Source organism: Petromyzon marinus, chromosome 11, assembly GCF_048934315.1.
Source record: "Petromyzon marinus isolate PM22_M1 ecotype Great Lakes invasive population chromosome 11, UKy_Petmar_22M1.pri1.0, whole genome shotgun sequence".
NCBI classification, from domain to species: domain Eukaryota; kingdom Metazoa; phylum Chordata; class Hyperoartia; order Petromyzontiformes; family Petromyzontidae; genus Petromyzon; species Petromyzon marinus.
Genome location: NC_133677.1, coordinates 5,323,480 through 5,340,957, shown reverse-complemented (window position 1 = coordinate 5,340,957; position 17,478 = coordinate 5,323,480). Strand labels below are relative to the sequence as shown.

Below are 17,478 nucleotides of genomic sequence, written 5' to 3'. Positions count from 1 at the left end.
TCGTGTACAGTCTGTTAAGGCTATACGGGGGATCTTTGTTAGCAAGTAGCTGTGTGTGCATTCCAGCATAACAACAAAATGCCCTGCACAGGCTGCATTGTAATTTACACATCCCGAGAGACAAATAACGTGGAGCGGTTTATTTCTCCAGCCCTCGTTAGGTTCCTTCCACCGTGCCCGCTTGGTCTTCAGCAAACAGGAAAGCTCACCTCTTCGCTTTTGTGCAGATATTGCCCACCCTGAGTCGTTGTTTAATAGATTTCTGTGTTAAAACAACAAAGGCCCAACATGTCAGAAGCTGACCTTTTGCTGTAATCTAATAGATGGAGCTACCTGGAGCAGCGTTGGTCAATAATGGATTGGCTCTCTGTTTAAGTCACATACTCCACCGGCATTCGAGTATTTTTTTGTACAATTCGCGTAAACTTCCAAATTTGTATTTTGGCCACTCATGTAGCAATTTTGTGTCAGAGCCGTAACGCTATCATGTAAAATTATCTTTCGTCCTCAGTGGTATTTATTCCTTTACACTGTTAACCGACTCACTTTACAATTATAGCACTGTTTTCTCTCTCCCTAGATACAAATCAATGCAGTTGTTGTTGTATGGTCATGTTGCATACACAATTAGATTACAATGACCTGCTTGTTGTAGAAAGTCCCAGTAAATCCATTTGTCTCATTTAGTATGCTTTGCCGATTAGGATGGGCCACTTTAACTGCTGCCTTTTTACATGCATGACAATTATATTTGATGTCAAAATTATGCTTGAGCAAAATAACTTTTACAGATCAGAATCTGCCTACACGCCAATGTAGAGTTGCATTCGATCGCAATTATGTCGAAACCAATTAAGATAATGAAAACAAATTCAGGGAGATACTATAATTCAGTTGTAAATTGTTCATATAAATAGGTCCATAACTAACTTGTATTTTTACCAAAGTAATAAACAATTTGCAGCTCTCTGTCAATCCACTGCCGATTGAAAGCCTCACTGCGCCATTTCAGTCACAGGAGTTATCTGACCACATGTCAACATGCTGTTTGGCGCAGGTTCGTGAAATGCGAGGCCCAGAAACCAGTTCAGATATAGGTGTGACCAGAAATCAAACTCATGTTGCTGGGTTCCTAGCATGGTGTATTCACCGTTGTGATGCCGCGAGCCCTTTTATCTGAATTTGTTGCTCCGTCGTGGAATAATGCCTCAACGATTCTTCAATTCGAAAGGGCTAGACAAAATTGGCTGAAAGGAATGCAGGCACATTCTTCCCCTACAGTGAGGGAAAAAAGTATTTGATCCCCTGCTGATTTTGTACGTTTGCCCACTGACAAAGAAATGATCAGTCTATAATTTTAAAGGTAGGTTTATTTGAACAGTGAGAGACAGAATAACAACAAAAAAATCCAGAAAAACGCATGTCAAAAATGTTATAAATTGATTTGCATTTTAATGAGGGAAATAAGTATTTGACCCCTCTGAAGAAACATGACTTAGGACTTGGTGGCAAAACCCTTATTGGCAATCACAGAGGTCAGACGTTTCTTGTAGTTGGCCACCAGGTTTGCACACATCTCAGGAGGGATTTTGTCCCACTCTTTGCAGATCTTCTCCAAGTCATTAAGGTTTCGAGGCTGACGTTTGGCAACTCGAACCTTCAGCTCCCTCAGATTTTCTATGGGATTAAGGTCTGGAGGCTGGCTAGGCCACTCCAGGACCTTAATATACTTCTTCTTGACCCACTCCTTTGTTGCCTTGGCCGTGTGTTTTGGGTCATTGTCATGCTGGAATACCCATCCACGACCCATTTTCAATGCCCTGGCTGAGGGAAGGAGGTTCTCACCCAAGATTTGACAGTACATGGCCCCATCCATCGTCCCTTTGATGCGGTGAAGTTGTCCTGTCCCCTTAGCAGAAAAACACCCCCAAAGCATGATGTTTCCACCTCCATGTTTGACGGTGGGGATGGTGTTCTTGGGGTGATAGGCAGCATTCCTCCTCCTCCAAACACGGCGAGTTGAGTTGATGCCAAAGAGCTCCATTTTGGTCTCATCTGACCACAACACTTTCACCCAGTTGTCCTCTGAATCATTCAGATGTTCATTGGCAAACTTCAGACGGGCATGTATATGTGCTTTTTTGAGCAGGGGGACCTCGTGGGCGCTGCAGGATTTCAGTCCTTCACGGCGTAGTGTGTTACCAATTGTTTTCTTGGTGACTGTAGTCCCAGCTGCCTTGAGATCATTGACAAGATCCTCCCGTGTAGTTCTGGTCTGATTCCTCACCGTTCTCATGATCATTGCAACTCCACGAGGTGAGATTTTGCATGGAGCCCCAGGCCGAGGGAGATTGACAGTTCTTTTGTGTTTCTTCAATTTGCGGATGATCACACCAACTGTTGTCACCTTCTCACCAAGCTGCTTGGCAACGGTCTTGTAGCCCATTCCAGCCTTGTGTAGATCTACAATCTTGTCCCTGACATCCTTGGAGAGCTGTTTGGTCTTGGCCATGGTGGAGAGTTTGGAATCTGATTGATTGATTGCTTCTGTGGACAGGTGTCTTTTATACAGGTAACAAGCTGAGATTAGGAGCACTCCCTTTAAGAGTGTGCTCCTAATCTCAGCTCATTATCTGTATAAAAGACACCTGGGAGCCAGAAATCTTTCTGATTGAGAGGGGGTCAAATACTTATTTCCCTCATTAAAATGAAATCAATTTATAACATTTTTGACATGCGTTTTTCTGGATTTTTTTGTTGTTATTCTGTCTCTCACTGTTCAAATAAACCTACCATTAAAATTATAGACTGATCATTTCTTTGTCAGTGGGCAAACGTACAAAATCAGCAGGGGATCAAATACTTTTTTCCCTCACTGTATCTCATGCATATAAATAGTTAATGAAGGTCATTGGGAACAAAACAATGGATAATTCGGAAGCCAACCAATCTAGTAAGCCAAATGGTTTGGAAAGGTTTCTCTATCATCGAGCACATACCTACTTCCCATCAGATTCTGAAAAAGACGAATGAATATAAAATACCATTATGCCAAGCATTTGTCGACTATGAAAAGACATTTGACTCGGGGGAAATTGATGCAGTCTAGATGGATTGTTGCATCAGGAGACCATGATGGATGATGTTAATAATAATAATATCATTTCAACTTGTAACGGGCACAGTATTCGCTCACTCTCCAAGAGAGAGAGACTCACAGGTACGAGGAACTAGACGAGTGGGGAGACCTTCATCCAGGAGTGTATAGACCAGGGGCCTGCAACCAAAATAACAGGAAGAGATACTTTTCTTTCGAATTTTACATAATAATAAAAAAACCTCAGTAATTCATGAGCCACAATGCAAGTGAATACGAGATGGTGGTCCTTACTGATGAACGTCACGAAGCAGCCCCAGAGCCGCAGGTTGTCGACCCCCTGGCATAGCCAGGATCAGTCAGTGGGCCACATCAGCGGCCCTCCTTCACCGCAGTGGGCTGCCTGATTGAAATCATCGGGCTTGTGCAACTTATCATGACCCCACGCATCACCCTAGACCAGGGGTCGGCAGCCTACTGCTCCGTCGCCGCATGCGGCTCTTTAAGGGCTCCTTCGTCACGTTATTCACTTGCGTTGCGGCTTTTGAAACTTTTTTGTCTTCCCGAATTCGAACAAAAAATGTCTCTGCTTGCTATTATGGTCGCCGTCCGCTTGCCCAAGGCACACTTAGACCAGGTCACCGCAGCCCACGGAGCCGCCAGGTTACCCACCACTGGTATAGACCATGGCTGATGATGATAGTGAAGTTTGTCAAGTCGTTACGAGTTGTGTTAGTTGACCACTAAGATTTAGACATCTGGAAACAAAAGTTTGTTGTGCTTCCCCCGCACCTCCGATTAGCGTGGTTGGCTACGTACGGTGCGAAAGACGTTCAACGTACATACCAAATGGAAGGTTATCAGTTACACAACAACACGACCACAAAACCAGCAGACTCACAGGGGATCAACAACTGCATTGCAAGCCAATGGCATCGATCAATCCGTGGCTCCCTCTCATGCATCATAACCACCGCGTTGGGCTGCTGCTATTCATATGGCTGATATGAAATGAAATTTAAATATTTCAACACGTTTGGGGAGGATCCCTCGGAAACCGAACGTGACATCAAGCCAGAAACAAGATTGGTTTTGCTTTAAGCAATGCGTGCGTGGAAGTGTTTAGGGAATGTGTGCTGGTATAACATATGTCGTGGTCATTGATGGTTGTAACAGGTTTTCTGTCAGTGTCAAATAGGTGTGTGATCTGTTTATAATGTTTATGTTTTTTGTATGATTAATGCTGTGACAGGAGAGGCAAATAGCCCCGTAATAATATAGTACATCTAAGAATCTTGAGAGTTTTAATGAGCCTGAGTAATGCAAGCACATTATTATGATTCGTAATAGTATTCTTGAAAGCAATTGAGGACATTGACTTCATGTGATTTCGTTAAAATAGGCATGGAATTGGATATTATCTCTTCGTAATAACTGCCTTGAAGCCTTGCTTGAGCAATCATGGTTCTATACGCCCCACTCACATTCACTACCCACTGATTAGTTCACTCAATCTACTTGAGGAGATGGAGAACAGCACAACTATTGATAAGTGTTTTTCTTCTTTAGTTCTTTCGGTAAAGTCACGTAGAATGAGAATAAAATAATAAATTGATAAAATAAAATAACACAATAATATTCTCACGACGTTTTGGCCACAACACAAGCGGCCTTCATCGGGTGAAGGGACGAGACTGTCTGGAGGACAGCGCTGGAGATGAATCCTTGCAGTCACGAAAGCTTTAAATCGAAATTTATTGATAAGTGTGTTTGTTTTTTTAATCAATTACACTGATCATTTACATCGTAAATGGTAAAGTTAGCGATTGTAAAGATAGCAGCAGCGATGTTGATTCATACTTGATTTTTGGGTTAGGCCACTTACAGATCGGTGTGACCGTGTTTCTATCTCAAGATTCTTCACCACACGAAATTCACTTGTATCGTGTATAACTGTTTAATGTGCCAATATTTTTTAATCGAGTTTAAGACTAAGAACAATAAGTAATAATGTGTGCTTTAAATGCTTTGACACGTTACAAGTCTAATTTATTTGATTATGTCGGGTGGTGGAGAGTTTCGCGATAGAAATATGATCGGATCATTACCAGACCCAACCCAAAAATAATTTACGAATCATAAAATTGACTGCAAAAGCCTGCCCGTTGAATCACCGCTGCTGTTTGGCCAACACTGGATTCGTGGAATATGACTGTATGCACAAATTGCAGGTTCCAATGTAGCCGGAGTGATGCCATACAGAAATGGTAACAATCGTGTACAATTTGGAGCGGCGAACTAAATCTAGACGTCGTCTGCTGTTGGCGTACCTTTTGAAGTGTCGCCGATGTAAGCACAGGTAGCTGAAAACGATCGGAATGGGATCTCGTGTCACAGGAATGTGACGGCAGATTTTCTGTGCATTCATGTCCAGTTGTTAAAATTAGGGGGGGAGGGGGGGGTTGTCCAACAGCTGTGATCGCCAATGAAAAATCAGCAAATTTGTAATTATTATTAAAATGGTGCTGTTTCTAAAGTAGATAATAAGGCCAAGATGATCAAGACTATAGAGCAACTTAAATTCATAAAGTTGGTCAGGTCTTTAAAATAAAAATTGAGGCCTAAATGTTATTTCATATATAGACAGCACATTACCATAAACCACTTCAAAGATTAAATATGTAAATTTCGATTTAAAGCTTTCGTGACTGCAGGGATTCATATTCTTGGGTCTTTCGGTAAAGTCACGTAGAAGGGAAACAATAAAAAAAACACAATATTATTTTATTATTTCCCTTCTATGCGACTTTACCAAAGGAACCAAGAATATTAAAGATGTAGCTTGGAATATTGCATTGGGAACATACAATGAACAAAATCATTAATTAATTTGAAAAACTAGCTTGGTAAAGAGATAGTGCGAATGTGATTGCATGACATTTTGCATTTACATAAAACGAATTAAATGTATTCCCAGTGATGGTACGTCTATTGTGCTGAGCATTATCTTACAACAATGGATAGAACTGTGAACATTGACAACACAAATACATGTTCCAATCATAGCATTTCAAAAGAACACACAAGACTATCACCGTCAATATCAATAATTACTCTAATAAATTCCAAGAGTCGAGAAACATAAAAAATCAAGCTGTTTCTTAAGCACACAATAGACCTTTTGTTCAGTTTTGAACTGCTGAAATCTTTTAAAATGTTAATATTTGAAGACCATAAAATTATAGATTTTAGCTCTAACCTTGATTAAGATGGATGGTACGGGCAAAGCACTTTCATCCAAAGTGTAGAAAACGGAAACATTTACAACGGTCGGATTTTTTGCACGAGTAAATGTTGAAATATGGACGAAATGAATCCCTAGAAAGGAATACGAGAGATACATTCGTTGTACAGTTATTCCCATGAGAATTGCCTTTGCATAAGAGGCAGTCGATACACTGCATGCTGTCTGCACACACTGCCAGACAGCCATCTAAAAGAAAACAACTATATCTATAAAGCGAATATTGCTTTTTTTATTGGTTTTGCTTACAATGTGAGCAAGTTTTACAAACTGTCTGGACAGGTGGTGCAGAGGTAGGGCTCGTGGCTTGCGATCAGAAAGGTAATGAATTGTTTCAGCGATTCATTTCACTGGGGTCATTCAAATGAATACCACCTTTTGGGAACTCATTGGTTTTTGTTCGGTAAAGTCACGTATGTAGAAATACAATAAAATTACATTAAAACAAAATGTGACTTTACATTAAAACAAAATGTAATTTTTTGGTATTTCTACATATGTGATTTTCCCGAAAAAAAACAATGAGTAATTTTATGCAGTCACGAAAGCTTTAATCACCTTTTGGGAAGGCAAGAGAAAATCGCAAAAGTGATTGGAATACATTAATCGTATGGGGTGACTGGCCTCTGGCATAGGGATGTGGAATTTCCACCACTGGATCAAGGAGCTGTTAAGCAGAAAACCAATTAGACTTTTCAATTGTACTATTTATTACAAAAACAACAAATGAATACTCTTTTAATTTACAATTGATGACATCTCATTATTGACGGGTAGTAGATTTAAACCTGGGTTGCTCGTTGTTTGCTTGATTAATTATACTTTTGTTATTATGGAATTACAAAGCGTTGGATTTATAGCTGTGCATGTAAATGGTATTTAATGTCCTGCTAACTATGCAGAAAATGTTTTGCACCAGGTATTATGTAAATATAAGTTAATGTAGAAAGCTATTTTAAACTGCAGTGTATAAAAATGAAATGGAGAAAAGAAATAACGTACAAGCAAGCACTTTAAAGTGATGCAATAATCACATTCTTATTTGTAGGTGTCACTTATTTTCTGTCAGTTAATTAGTCACTAACATGTCTACAGAACACAGAACAGGTGACGATGCTTGCGTTTTCTGATGAGAAGCTTCAGTGCCCCCAAATTTTCTGGAATATTCGATTTATTTCAAGGATGTCTGGCACTGATCTGCTGAGCTCTACCATTCTTTATTGAGCAAAGTAATATGTAAAATCCATTTAAAGCTTTCGTGACTGCAATGATTCATCTTCTTTGGTTCTTTCGGTAAAGTCACGTAGAATGAGAATAAATTAATAAATTGATAAAATAAAATAACACAATAATATTCTCACGACGTTTCGGCCACAACACAAGCGGCCTTCATCAGGTGAAGGGACGAGACTGTCTGGTAGGACAGCGCTGGAGATTCCAACTGTCTGGTAGGACAGCGCTGGAGATTCCAGCGCTGTCCTACCAGACAGTCTCGTCCCTTCACCTGATGAAGGCCGCTTGTGTTGTGGCCGAAACGTCGTGAGAATATTATTGTGTTATTTTATTTTATCAATTTATTATTTTATTCTCATTCTACGTGACTTTACCGAAAGAACCAAAGAAGATGTAAAATCCAATTTACCATCTCAAGGGCCCATCCCTCAGTCATATAAAAGCGTTTCCCTTTGCAATGATTACCATTTATTTATCGCCAAGTAAGAGTTAGGCTTTCCCGAAGATTAAATAGAAGCGGACCTTCATGGGCGTTGTAAAAGAGAGAGGATAACCACTGTATAGGTGGAGAAGTGAGGTGAGCCCATGTGCAAGGGATGTATTGTGGCATCTCTGGACCATGTATGGTGCAATATACTTAACAATGGATTGCCTATGGCCAATGATAATGATGATGACATTTTTATTAAAATCAAATAAGAGCATTATGAAAGAGGGAATCTTCTACGTATGTATGTTGGACTTATTTCACATCGTACATAGCAAACCGTGCTAACTGGAGCAAGGACAACAAACTAGTATTTGCATGAGAGATCTGGATTTGAATACGGAGAGTAAAATAGCAACATCGAAGTGAGTGCAGCATTACAATTAAAATATCCAAAGACAATTGAATATATATAAAAAAAATCTCGTGGGTATTATTTCTAAACATTTGCATTCATAAATTTCATAAGGTCAAGGTTATAGATTTCGATTTAAAGCTTTCGTGACTGCAGGGATTCATCTTCTTGGTTATTTCGGTAAAGTCACGTAGAATGGAAATAAAATAATAAAAATAAACATAAAAAAAAATTCTCACGACGTTTCGGCCACAACACAAGTAGCCTTCTTCAGGTGAAGGAACAGAACTGTCGGGACGACAGCGCTTCAATGAACGCTGCTAAGATTCGCAGCGTCTTTTAAGCTAGGTGGGAGGAGCAGAGCGCCTTGACAAAGGAGTTTACATATCAAACAGGAGAATTTAGCATTGAAATAGCTGGGGTTAAAGTGTTGGATCTTGTGTTCATTCAGGATTTTGGAGATATTTTTTGTGACCCCCGCAATGTAGGGTAAGGTGATGGTTTTGAATGGCTCCTCAAGAGGATCCTTCATCATGGCTGGAGTGATGGCTTTGCGGATTGTGTAGTCGGAGTAACCATTAGCCTTGAGAGCTTGGTGTACGTGCCTGAGTTCACTGGCAATGTGTTCCTGGTCGGAAATGCATTGGGCTCTATGGTATAGAGTCTTGATGAGGGAGTTCTTCTGGGATGGATGGTGGTGGGAATCCGGTTTTAAGTAAGCATCCGTATGGGTAGCTTTCCTGTAGACAGAGTGGCTCATTGAATCATCAGGTCTCCTTTTAATTAGGACATCCAAAAAGGGTAGCTTGCCATCTTTTTCGACTGCCATGGTAAATCTGATGGCTGGGTATATGGAATTGATGTGGTCGAGGAATTGGGCTAGAGCAGGCCGGCCATGTAGCCAGATGACAAAAGTGTCATCCACGTACCTCTTCCATAAGGTCGGGCGTAGAGTGGCAGTCTGGATGGCGTCAGTTTCAAATTTCTCCATGAAAACGTTGGCTACAACCGGAGATAGGGGGAAGCCCATTGGGGTGCCCTCAGTTTGTTTGTAGAAAGTTCCATTCCAGGTGAAGTATGTGTTGGTTAAGCAGTGTCTCACCAGGGGGGGGGGGGGGTACATCAGTATGCAGTCCTTGATGAACCAAGTCTTCAATGATTGCGATGGTGTCAGGTACAGGAACTTTGGTGAATAAGGAAACCACATCAAAACTGACAAGCAGGTCATCTGGGGACAGGGAAATACCCTTGATTGTCGATACCAGGTGAGTAGAGTTTAGTACCGCAGAGGTGGTTTTTCCAGTAAAGGTCGCAGGATTTCAGACAGAAAACGAGCCAGTTTGTAGGTGGGGGAGTTGATAGTGGAGACGATGGGACGAAGGGGTGTATCTTCTTTATGTATCTTTGGAAGGCCATATAATCTTGGTGGCCTGGCCGCAGAAGGTTTTAACAAGAACTGTTTGGTTTGATCAATTAATGCTGTTGAATCAGAAATTATTTTGTTGGTTTTAGTAACGAGTCCATTCGCTGGCACTACCTCTTAATACCTTTCACACGATGGTCAATGGTATGGTTTATAGCATTTTGTATAATAATAAATAGTATAACATTGTAATGTTTAACCTAATTCATAAGGCAATATATAGTATCGTAATTGTATAGTGAACATACAGCAGTGTGGTATACAGTAGGGTTGGTAGAATAATACATAGTGTAATATTACAAGTCTAATATTTTACAGTCTGAAGTATAGGGTAGTGCATAGTAACGCATTGTATAATTCAAGGGTGGGTTTGTCTATGCCAGTGTATATTACGGTGTATAGTCGTGTAATGTAGAAAAAAGTTTAGTTGGAGACATACCAATATGATGCACAATGTTAGAGCTTACATTGGGCTGTGTATACGATATTATACAATGTAGTTTAGATTGGAAGGTATAATATTGTAATGTATAGTAGTCTAGTTTATAACATAGTTGTAACGCAACACAGGACAGAGCAGCGCATCGTGGCTGTTTCTCCCCCCTCCTCCGTTCCGAGCATAGATGGACTCGTCCGTCTGAACAAAGCTCGTCGCTTTCCGTGGTGCTAACGTTGAAAAGAAAAAACCGCCACCCATTTCTTCGCCATATGGCATTGTAATGTATAACGACTTATTGTTAGTAGCTCAGCTGATTGGAGAGTATATAGAGTTTATTGATAACATTGATGTAGTTTATATTTTAGTTTTGTATTAGTTTACTATATGGTATTCATTATATAGTGTAGTGTATACCCAGTTACTTTATGTTAATAGCTCAACTTATTGAAGAATATATTGAGTACATTTATTATATTGATGTAGTTTATACTTAGTTTTTTCACATCGGTTTATTGTATGATAGTTGGGTAGTTGCAGTCCTTTAGCGTCCACATACTAAATGCCTCTGTTGATATGTAAACTTTGACTTTAACATAGCTATTTCCGTGACGTCACATGCTAATCCCTCACATTAACATCATGCTAATCTCCCAGTTACATGCTAATTTATGACTTTAACACCCTGCTGATCCAACACTTTAACACAGCTATTTCAATGCTAAATTCTCCTGTTTGATATGTAAACTCCTTTGTCAAGGCGCTCTGCTCCTCCCACCTAGCTTAAAAGACGCTGCGAATCTTAGCAGCGTTCATTGAAGCGCTGTCGTCCCGACAGTTCTGTTCCTTCACCTGAAGAAGGCTACTTGTGTTGTGGCCGAAACGTCGTGAGAATTTTATTTTATTGTTTTATTTGTATTATTTTATTTCCATTCTACGTGACTTTACCGAAAGAACCAAGAAGAAGGTTATAGATGATGTGCATTTAATATGGTACTTTGCTGCAATGCATCACGAAGTGCCTTACAAAATGCAGGCTAAAACAACGGAGCAAATCAACAGGGCAAAAGGAATAAGAAACACAGCAATAATAAAAACAGAATAGGCAAATGCAGGAAGGTGTAAATAGAGCAGTCTGTGACCACACACAATCTTTAAGTTGTCTAGAAAATGCCACTACACAAGGATGTGCACCTGGTCGGGGATCCTGAGCTAGGCCAAGAAGGCGATGCTGGGAGCAAACAGATGGGGATGCAGATCAACAGCAATGGCCAGAGGGAAGCGGAGAGAGGTGCCACACTGCCACACCGCCAGCAGGCCTCTGAAAAGAGGATAGCACTAGACAATGACTACGAAGGAGAAGTCTTCAACAATCGGGTATCAGCGCCACCAAGACTGGTGCCAATGAGTCCCAGGGTGATCACGGGTCCAGTGTTGGTGTCACGGGGATGCCAACCACTCCATTGGTGTTTTTTGTACCCGTTCCATTTATATCCAGTTTGATGTATTCTATAAGAATTCTAATGCTTCATCAAAGGTAAAAGAGACTATTTAAAATGTGGCCCTTAACTGGTAATAATGCACATTATAGTGGTATAACTTGTTCATGGTTGCGCTGTTGAGGTTTATAAACAAATAGTAACAATGGCTGGTTATACAGGATTAATTATTGATGTAGACTCAACATGTATACCAATGGTCCTCCCGTTATTTTATGTGTGACCTTAAATTGACAGCAAATATTTCTAAACTTGTATTACTGGCGTGATCTTTCACCAAAAGGTTATGTCATTTGCTTGAGAATGTTTGAAAGGCCATTCAATCATGCATTTACAGAGTTAAATATGGAAAGCCTTATAATGTTTGTTATTAAAAAAAATCATGTTCATGTACATTATATTCAACAATGTAAATAATGACTAAAGTTATTTGATACATTACCAAATATATTTAACTGTTTTACTGTAAAGAAAATGCGTTAAAACTTAAGTACGTATATGCTTTTAGTTAGATAATTCATAACATTAAATTAAATGTTAAGTTGTGTCGTGCCTAAGTTATTCATCCAATGACCTCTAGGAAACATTTTGGGAATAAAAAAATAAGCACTGTCATAAATTATTGCAGAAACATTTGAGCAGTCAAGTTACACTTATTTATGATAATGCGAAAGGCGGGTCATGCACTGCTTTACAAACCCAGCCGTTTGATTGATTGATTCCCTGCCATGGGTAACATCAGCGGCGAGTGACATCTCAACCGATCCTGCGCACCTCCTCAGCAGTGCATGAAAGTATAGACAAACCACACTCATCACCAAAGTGGCACGTGGAAGCCTTCATCCAGCAGTGGATTAACTAAGGGCGGCACATGATATGTGATTTTGTTGTTTTATGGTGCAATTTCAGGGCCCTAGCCGAGCTCGGCCCTCGCCAAGCTCACATTTACAAGCAAATTTCTCTCTCCTACTCGCCACTCTCCTGCTCGCTCCTACATTAACATTAGCTGCCTCGCCCATCTCTAAACATTTATAAACAGCCTGCCTCAGCAGATTCCCCCTCTTTTTCACCTGAAGACAGTTGCTTGTGTTGCGACCGAAACGTCGTGATATTTTTATTCACTATATTTTTATTATATAATTGTTTTTATTTTTGTATATCTACGTGACTTTACCGAAAGAACCACAGCATAGCTTTAAATCATATTTTGGACTCAAGATCGGTATGCTTGACCTTGATATTCTCTATGGAGACCACTCCTTATAGGGAACACCAAATGAGGAGACAGCCAACCCACCTGCATACTCCTAAGGCCACTCAGTTGGATGTCCCACATACAGAGCTGGCCCACGTCAATCTGTGAATACAATTTCAGCATTGCTTTTAATAATAAATGAGTTATTACCCATTCAAGTATTACCATCATTGTATTTTTATTTTGGTTGTTTTTTTTTCATCTAAAAATAATTTGTTCCGAATGAAAAAAGTTATTTAAAAAATAATTGTATTTCATTAGCCGCCTGGGAATGTCATCCAGTACATTAAACGGGATTCTTCATCAAAATCGTTTATTCTGGGTGAATTTTGTCGAGCAGAGCAAATTAAAAAGGTACATTCTCCGCAGTTGCCGAGTCACAGTCATCGTTATTTACAGGTGAACCGTCAGATACAAATGGCCAATTGAGCCACCCCGTGCCTCCTCTAAAAACAAGCCTTGTGCATTTGCCCGTTTCCTCAATTTAATCTTCATGTAATTAACATGCTCAGTTTATAGCCCAAAGGATTAATTAGGTTCTAAACAAAATGGCGTTTTTTTAAATTGTCTTTATTTAAAATCCACGAAGCTTTCCATTTAATTATTTGGCTTATTCACCAAGGAACATAAAACAAAATAATGTTCTAGCTCAAAGGCTACCTTTGCAGAGGATAGAGAACAGTCTGTGGCTCTCTGGCATTTGGAAACAACTAGAAATAGTTTATAGCTGCAATATTTTGCACAGCAGGGGAAAGGAAAGGAAGTTGTGAAGAGAAAAATAAAGGTAATAAAAATGTCATTTTCCATTGAATAGAAAAAAGGAAGGTAACTAAATTAGCTTTTTTAATTTAAAAGGAGAGTTCTTTGTTCTCTTTAATATGAATACAGTGCAGCATGGAACTAATTGATGTAACCCCAAGAGAAAATAGCAAACTTTTAATTCCACAGTTTAGAATGAGAATATTAATTTAACAGATATGTTGTTGTTTAAAAAAGATTATGCATTATGCACAAAAATATCCAGAATATTCTAAATATTAGGGATGTACGGTATACTTTTGGGCACAAGACAATATGTAAATGGAAAAAAATGCAATTTCAGTTTTCTTGGAACACCCCATCCTCTCAATTTGTTACTTTTTGGATTCTCATTCTAATCTGTTCATATTTACTACACATTGCTCATGGTCCTCTTCCTCCTCCTCCTCTCTGTGTCTGTGTCATGACACTACGACTCGTCGTGTATTGCATGTTATGCAATACACGACGAGGTATTGTCTTGAAATTGACAGTTCTTCCGTTTAACCAGTTCAACCAGGTCAATACAACCAGGAAGCTTGATCTTGAATTTTACAAACTTGAATTTTGACTGGCACCCGGGAAGACAACATTTTAATTCCCCTATATATTCTATATCTATGCACACAATACATGAATAGCGTTTTGTATGTGTCATTACATATCCTCCACATGCTCTTATCGTTTTAATAACTGCATTCATTCGGTTAATATGGAATAGTTGCAAAATAAAAGCAGTGCATTGCCAAGATGTGTACTGTACATGGAAAATCAGCAGAGTTATTGTTTTACATATTGCTCCTTAGAATAGTATAGCTTGCCAAATATATACAATATATACAAATATACAATATATACAAATATATACAATATAGTTATGGGTAATGCAGCATTGGGCATGATAAAAAATATATTCAAATAGGGTTTCCATACCTGATATTGGATTGCGATTTTATTAAATTATCCTCATTATAGAATAATCTATTACCTTTGAAGAAAGAGATTTCATAGAGAGTATATATAACCGTATTAATTTACAGAGCCAATGCTTTTATAATTATCGGACCATTTCATCCTTCAAGCACGGTGCTTTGAGCTGCACATTTAGAAAATAGAATGCAGCAATCCTTCCGTAATTTTTTATTTGGATAGGTTGCTCCGGCTGAGGTGCTCTCCCAGTTCAATTGAAATTGACTGGTGGGCTAAAGTAGTGAACTAATTGTCTTTTGTCAACGTGACACTTTATTTTGCTGATTGGCCATGTCGGGTGGTGGAGGGTTACGACACATTTATAAATAACGCGATCTAACCCAAAAACCTTTATTATGAATATTGGTCGCGAAAGCCTACGTGTTAAACTGAAATTGACTGGGTCTGAACTGTTATCCCTCTCGTGGAAAAGGATCCCAACCCTGCTAACCTGATTTTTCGTGCTGACAGACCAGACACCAATTTTTTCAAAGTTCTTACAAAACCCAATTTTTTCCATGGAGGATTGTTCCTTGACAAGCTTACGCTTTCCCTCACTAAGAAATGCTACACAAGAGAAATCCAATGTGAAAAAAAGTCACCCCGCTGCCAGACTTGATAATGTTGCATTTGTGAAGTCCATCGAAATGGTTATGTATTGAATTGTTTTACAAAAACGATGCACATTAGTTGTCAAATACGTACATTGGAGCTATAGCTGATCACCACGTTACTCGCAGAAACTTAACATTACATTTCTAAGGTCGATCAAAATAATTTGAAATTGAATTGTTACGGAAGAATATTACGGGTTTTTACAACTCCACGAATTAGATGCTAAACATATGAAATAAGTTGATTGTATGGCACAAAGCCAATAGAAAATGTTTGTTAATATGTTGCAATTTCCTTTGCATCAAAATCAAATTTTTTCCCGTGGCAAGCAAGAATATCTTCCAAGCCAAATCGGTGTCGCGCTTAATGGGGCAAACGTTTCTGAGCAGGGATTTTGCTACGTTCACGCCCGCGTCCATCTCTTCCCAGGGTCCCGTGCTGCAGCAAATTCAATACATAATGGAACAGCTGCTACGCACCGTGATCCGTGCAGTGATCGCCATGGATCGAGAGGCGGACCCCATCGTAAGTACCACTGCGGTCACACCGCCCCAACTTCATGCACCAATGTAGAAGGGGACGAGGCAAAGATGCAGCCCTGCAGTTGCCACCAGAGGGGAGCACGAGAGAGCCCCATCCAGAGGGTGCTTGACCTACTCATCCACGCTGGGCAAGATGTGTTCGAATATGCGGGAGTTACCCACACTTCCTCCCAACCCACGCGCGACCTGCCGATCGACTCACATTGTGCACCCATTTTAGACTGCCCGGTGGACAGATGTGAGGGAGGGGGGCGTAGGGAAGGGGGGGATGTTGCGGGGGGGGAGGTAATAAACTTTCCCGTTGTTTTAATTGCAATAAAATCTGTAAATGATGAGAAAACTGCATCACGGCGGAAATAGTTGGTCACATTTGTGCACATTTGTTGTGATGATGGCCTAAGACAAGAGGACAGCATTGCTCTTCAGGAAAAATGGTTTTCTTTTGCATTTGTACTCGGGCTGTGTACTTGTCCAAAAGTTACGTTTCGACTGCCGCGCCGGGAGATCGAATCTAACCGGTGACCCCGAATAATAAAAATAATAATTTACCGTTGTAAGGCGCATTTCATCCGTAGATCCCAAGGCTCCGTTGGCAACCTATGGATTGCAATCTGCCCGTGTGCTAGACCATCACACCAGTACAGCATTATGAATACATTTATACTAAGGGAACTTGTGCATGCAGAGTTTTTGCCTTATAAGCATGGATCAACTGCTCCATTTTGCATGACAAATTTAATTCCCTTCCACCATGCAGTCTTGAAAGACGTTACCTCCATACACACTCAATGGATTAATGTTTTGTACCGACATAGCGAAATAAAATGTGTGTGCTGCGCCAATATATAACAAATGCCCTGGCTGGCAAGTGAGATTACGTACCAGACCTATAATGATTTTCCCCCTTGCAAATTCATCAATTGTCATGATTAGGGGGTTGCAATTTCATTAAGAAATATTATTTTTTTGCAATGTGGTGCACTGTATTGCCTCTCGTGGCCGAAGTGGTCATACAAACGAATCATATGCAAAGTATCCTCATCATCGTCAGCCATGGTCAATCCACTGCAGGATAAACACCTCGCCAAGCTGCCGCTATCACTCACAATTCTCAAGTGCAATCATCCACCCAATACCAAATGACGCCATCTAATAATAATACAAATGTATCCACACACACACATTATTCGATGCATATATTGTGAGCCTAAGAATGTATTTTGATGGATGCAATGATGCAACATTACACCCCTAATAGAAACAGTATATGAGAACGAAAAACATATTTTGGTGAAATATTTGTGGCAGTAATAGTGTGAAACTGAAGAGGCAATTGTTCATTCTACTTCAAAGGCATTCATTATCACATCAGCCCTGATCTACCCACTTCTGACGATGAAGGCCTCCCCAAACCATCACCTTCTCTCACAGTTCCAAGATGTAACAATCCAACTAGCTGTTGCAT

At 39.9% G+C, this 17,478-nt stretch overlaps 1 protein-coding gene across 2 annotated transcripts in view; it reads left to right on the top strand.

The window, feature by feature from the left end:
* Window positions 1-17,478, top strand: part of LOC116941304 (dedicator of cytokinesis protein 1-like) — a 227,278-nt gene that overhangs the window by 51,732 nt on the left and 158,068 nt on the right. For both annotated transcript variants that reach the window (XM_032952216.2, XM_032952215.2), the window contains exon 28: window positions 15,901-15,996. In XM_032952216.2, coding sequence (XP_032808107.1) covers window positions 15,901-15,996 — 96 coding nt within the window. The remainder of the gene's footprint in view (window positions 1-15,900; window positions 15,997-17,478) is intronic.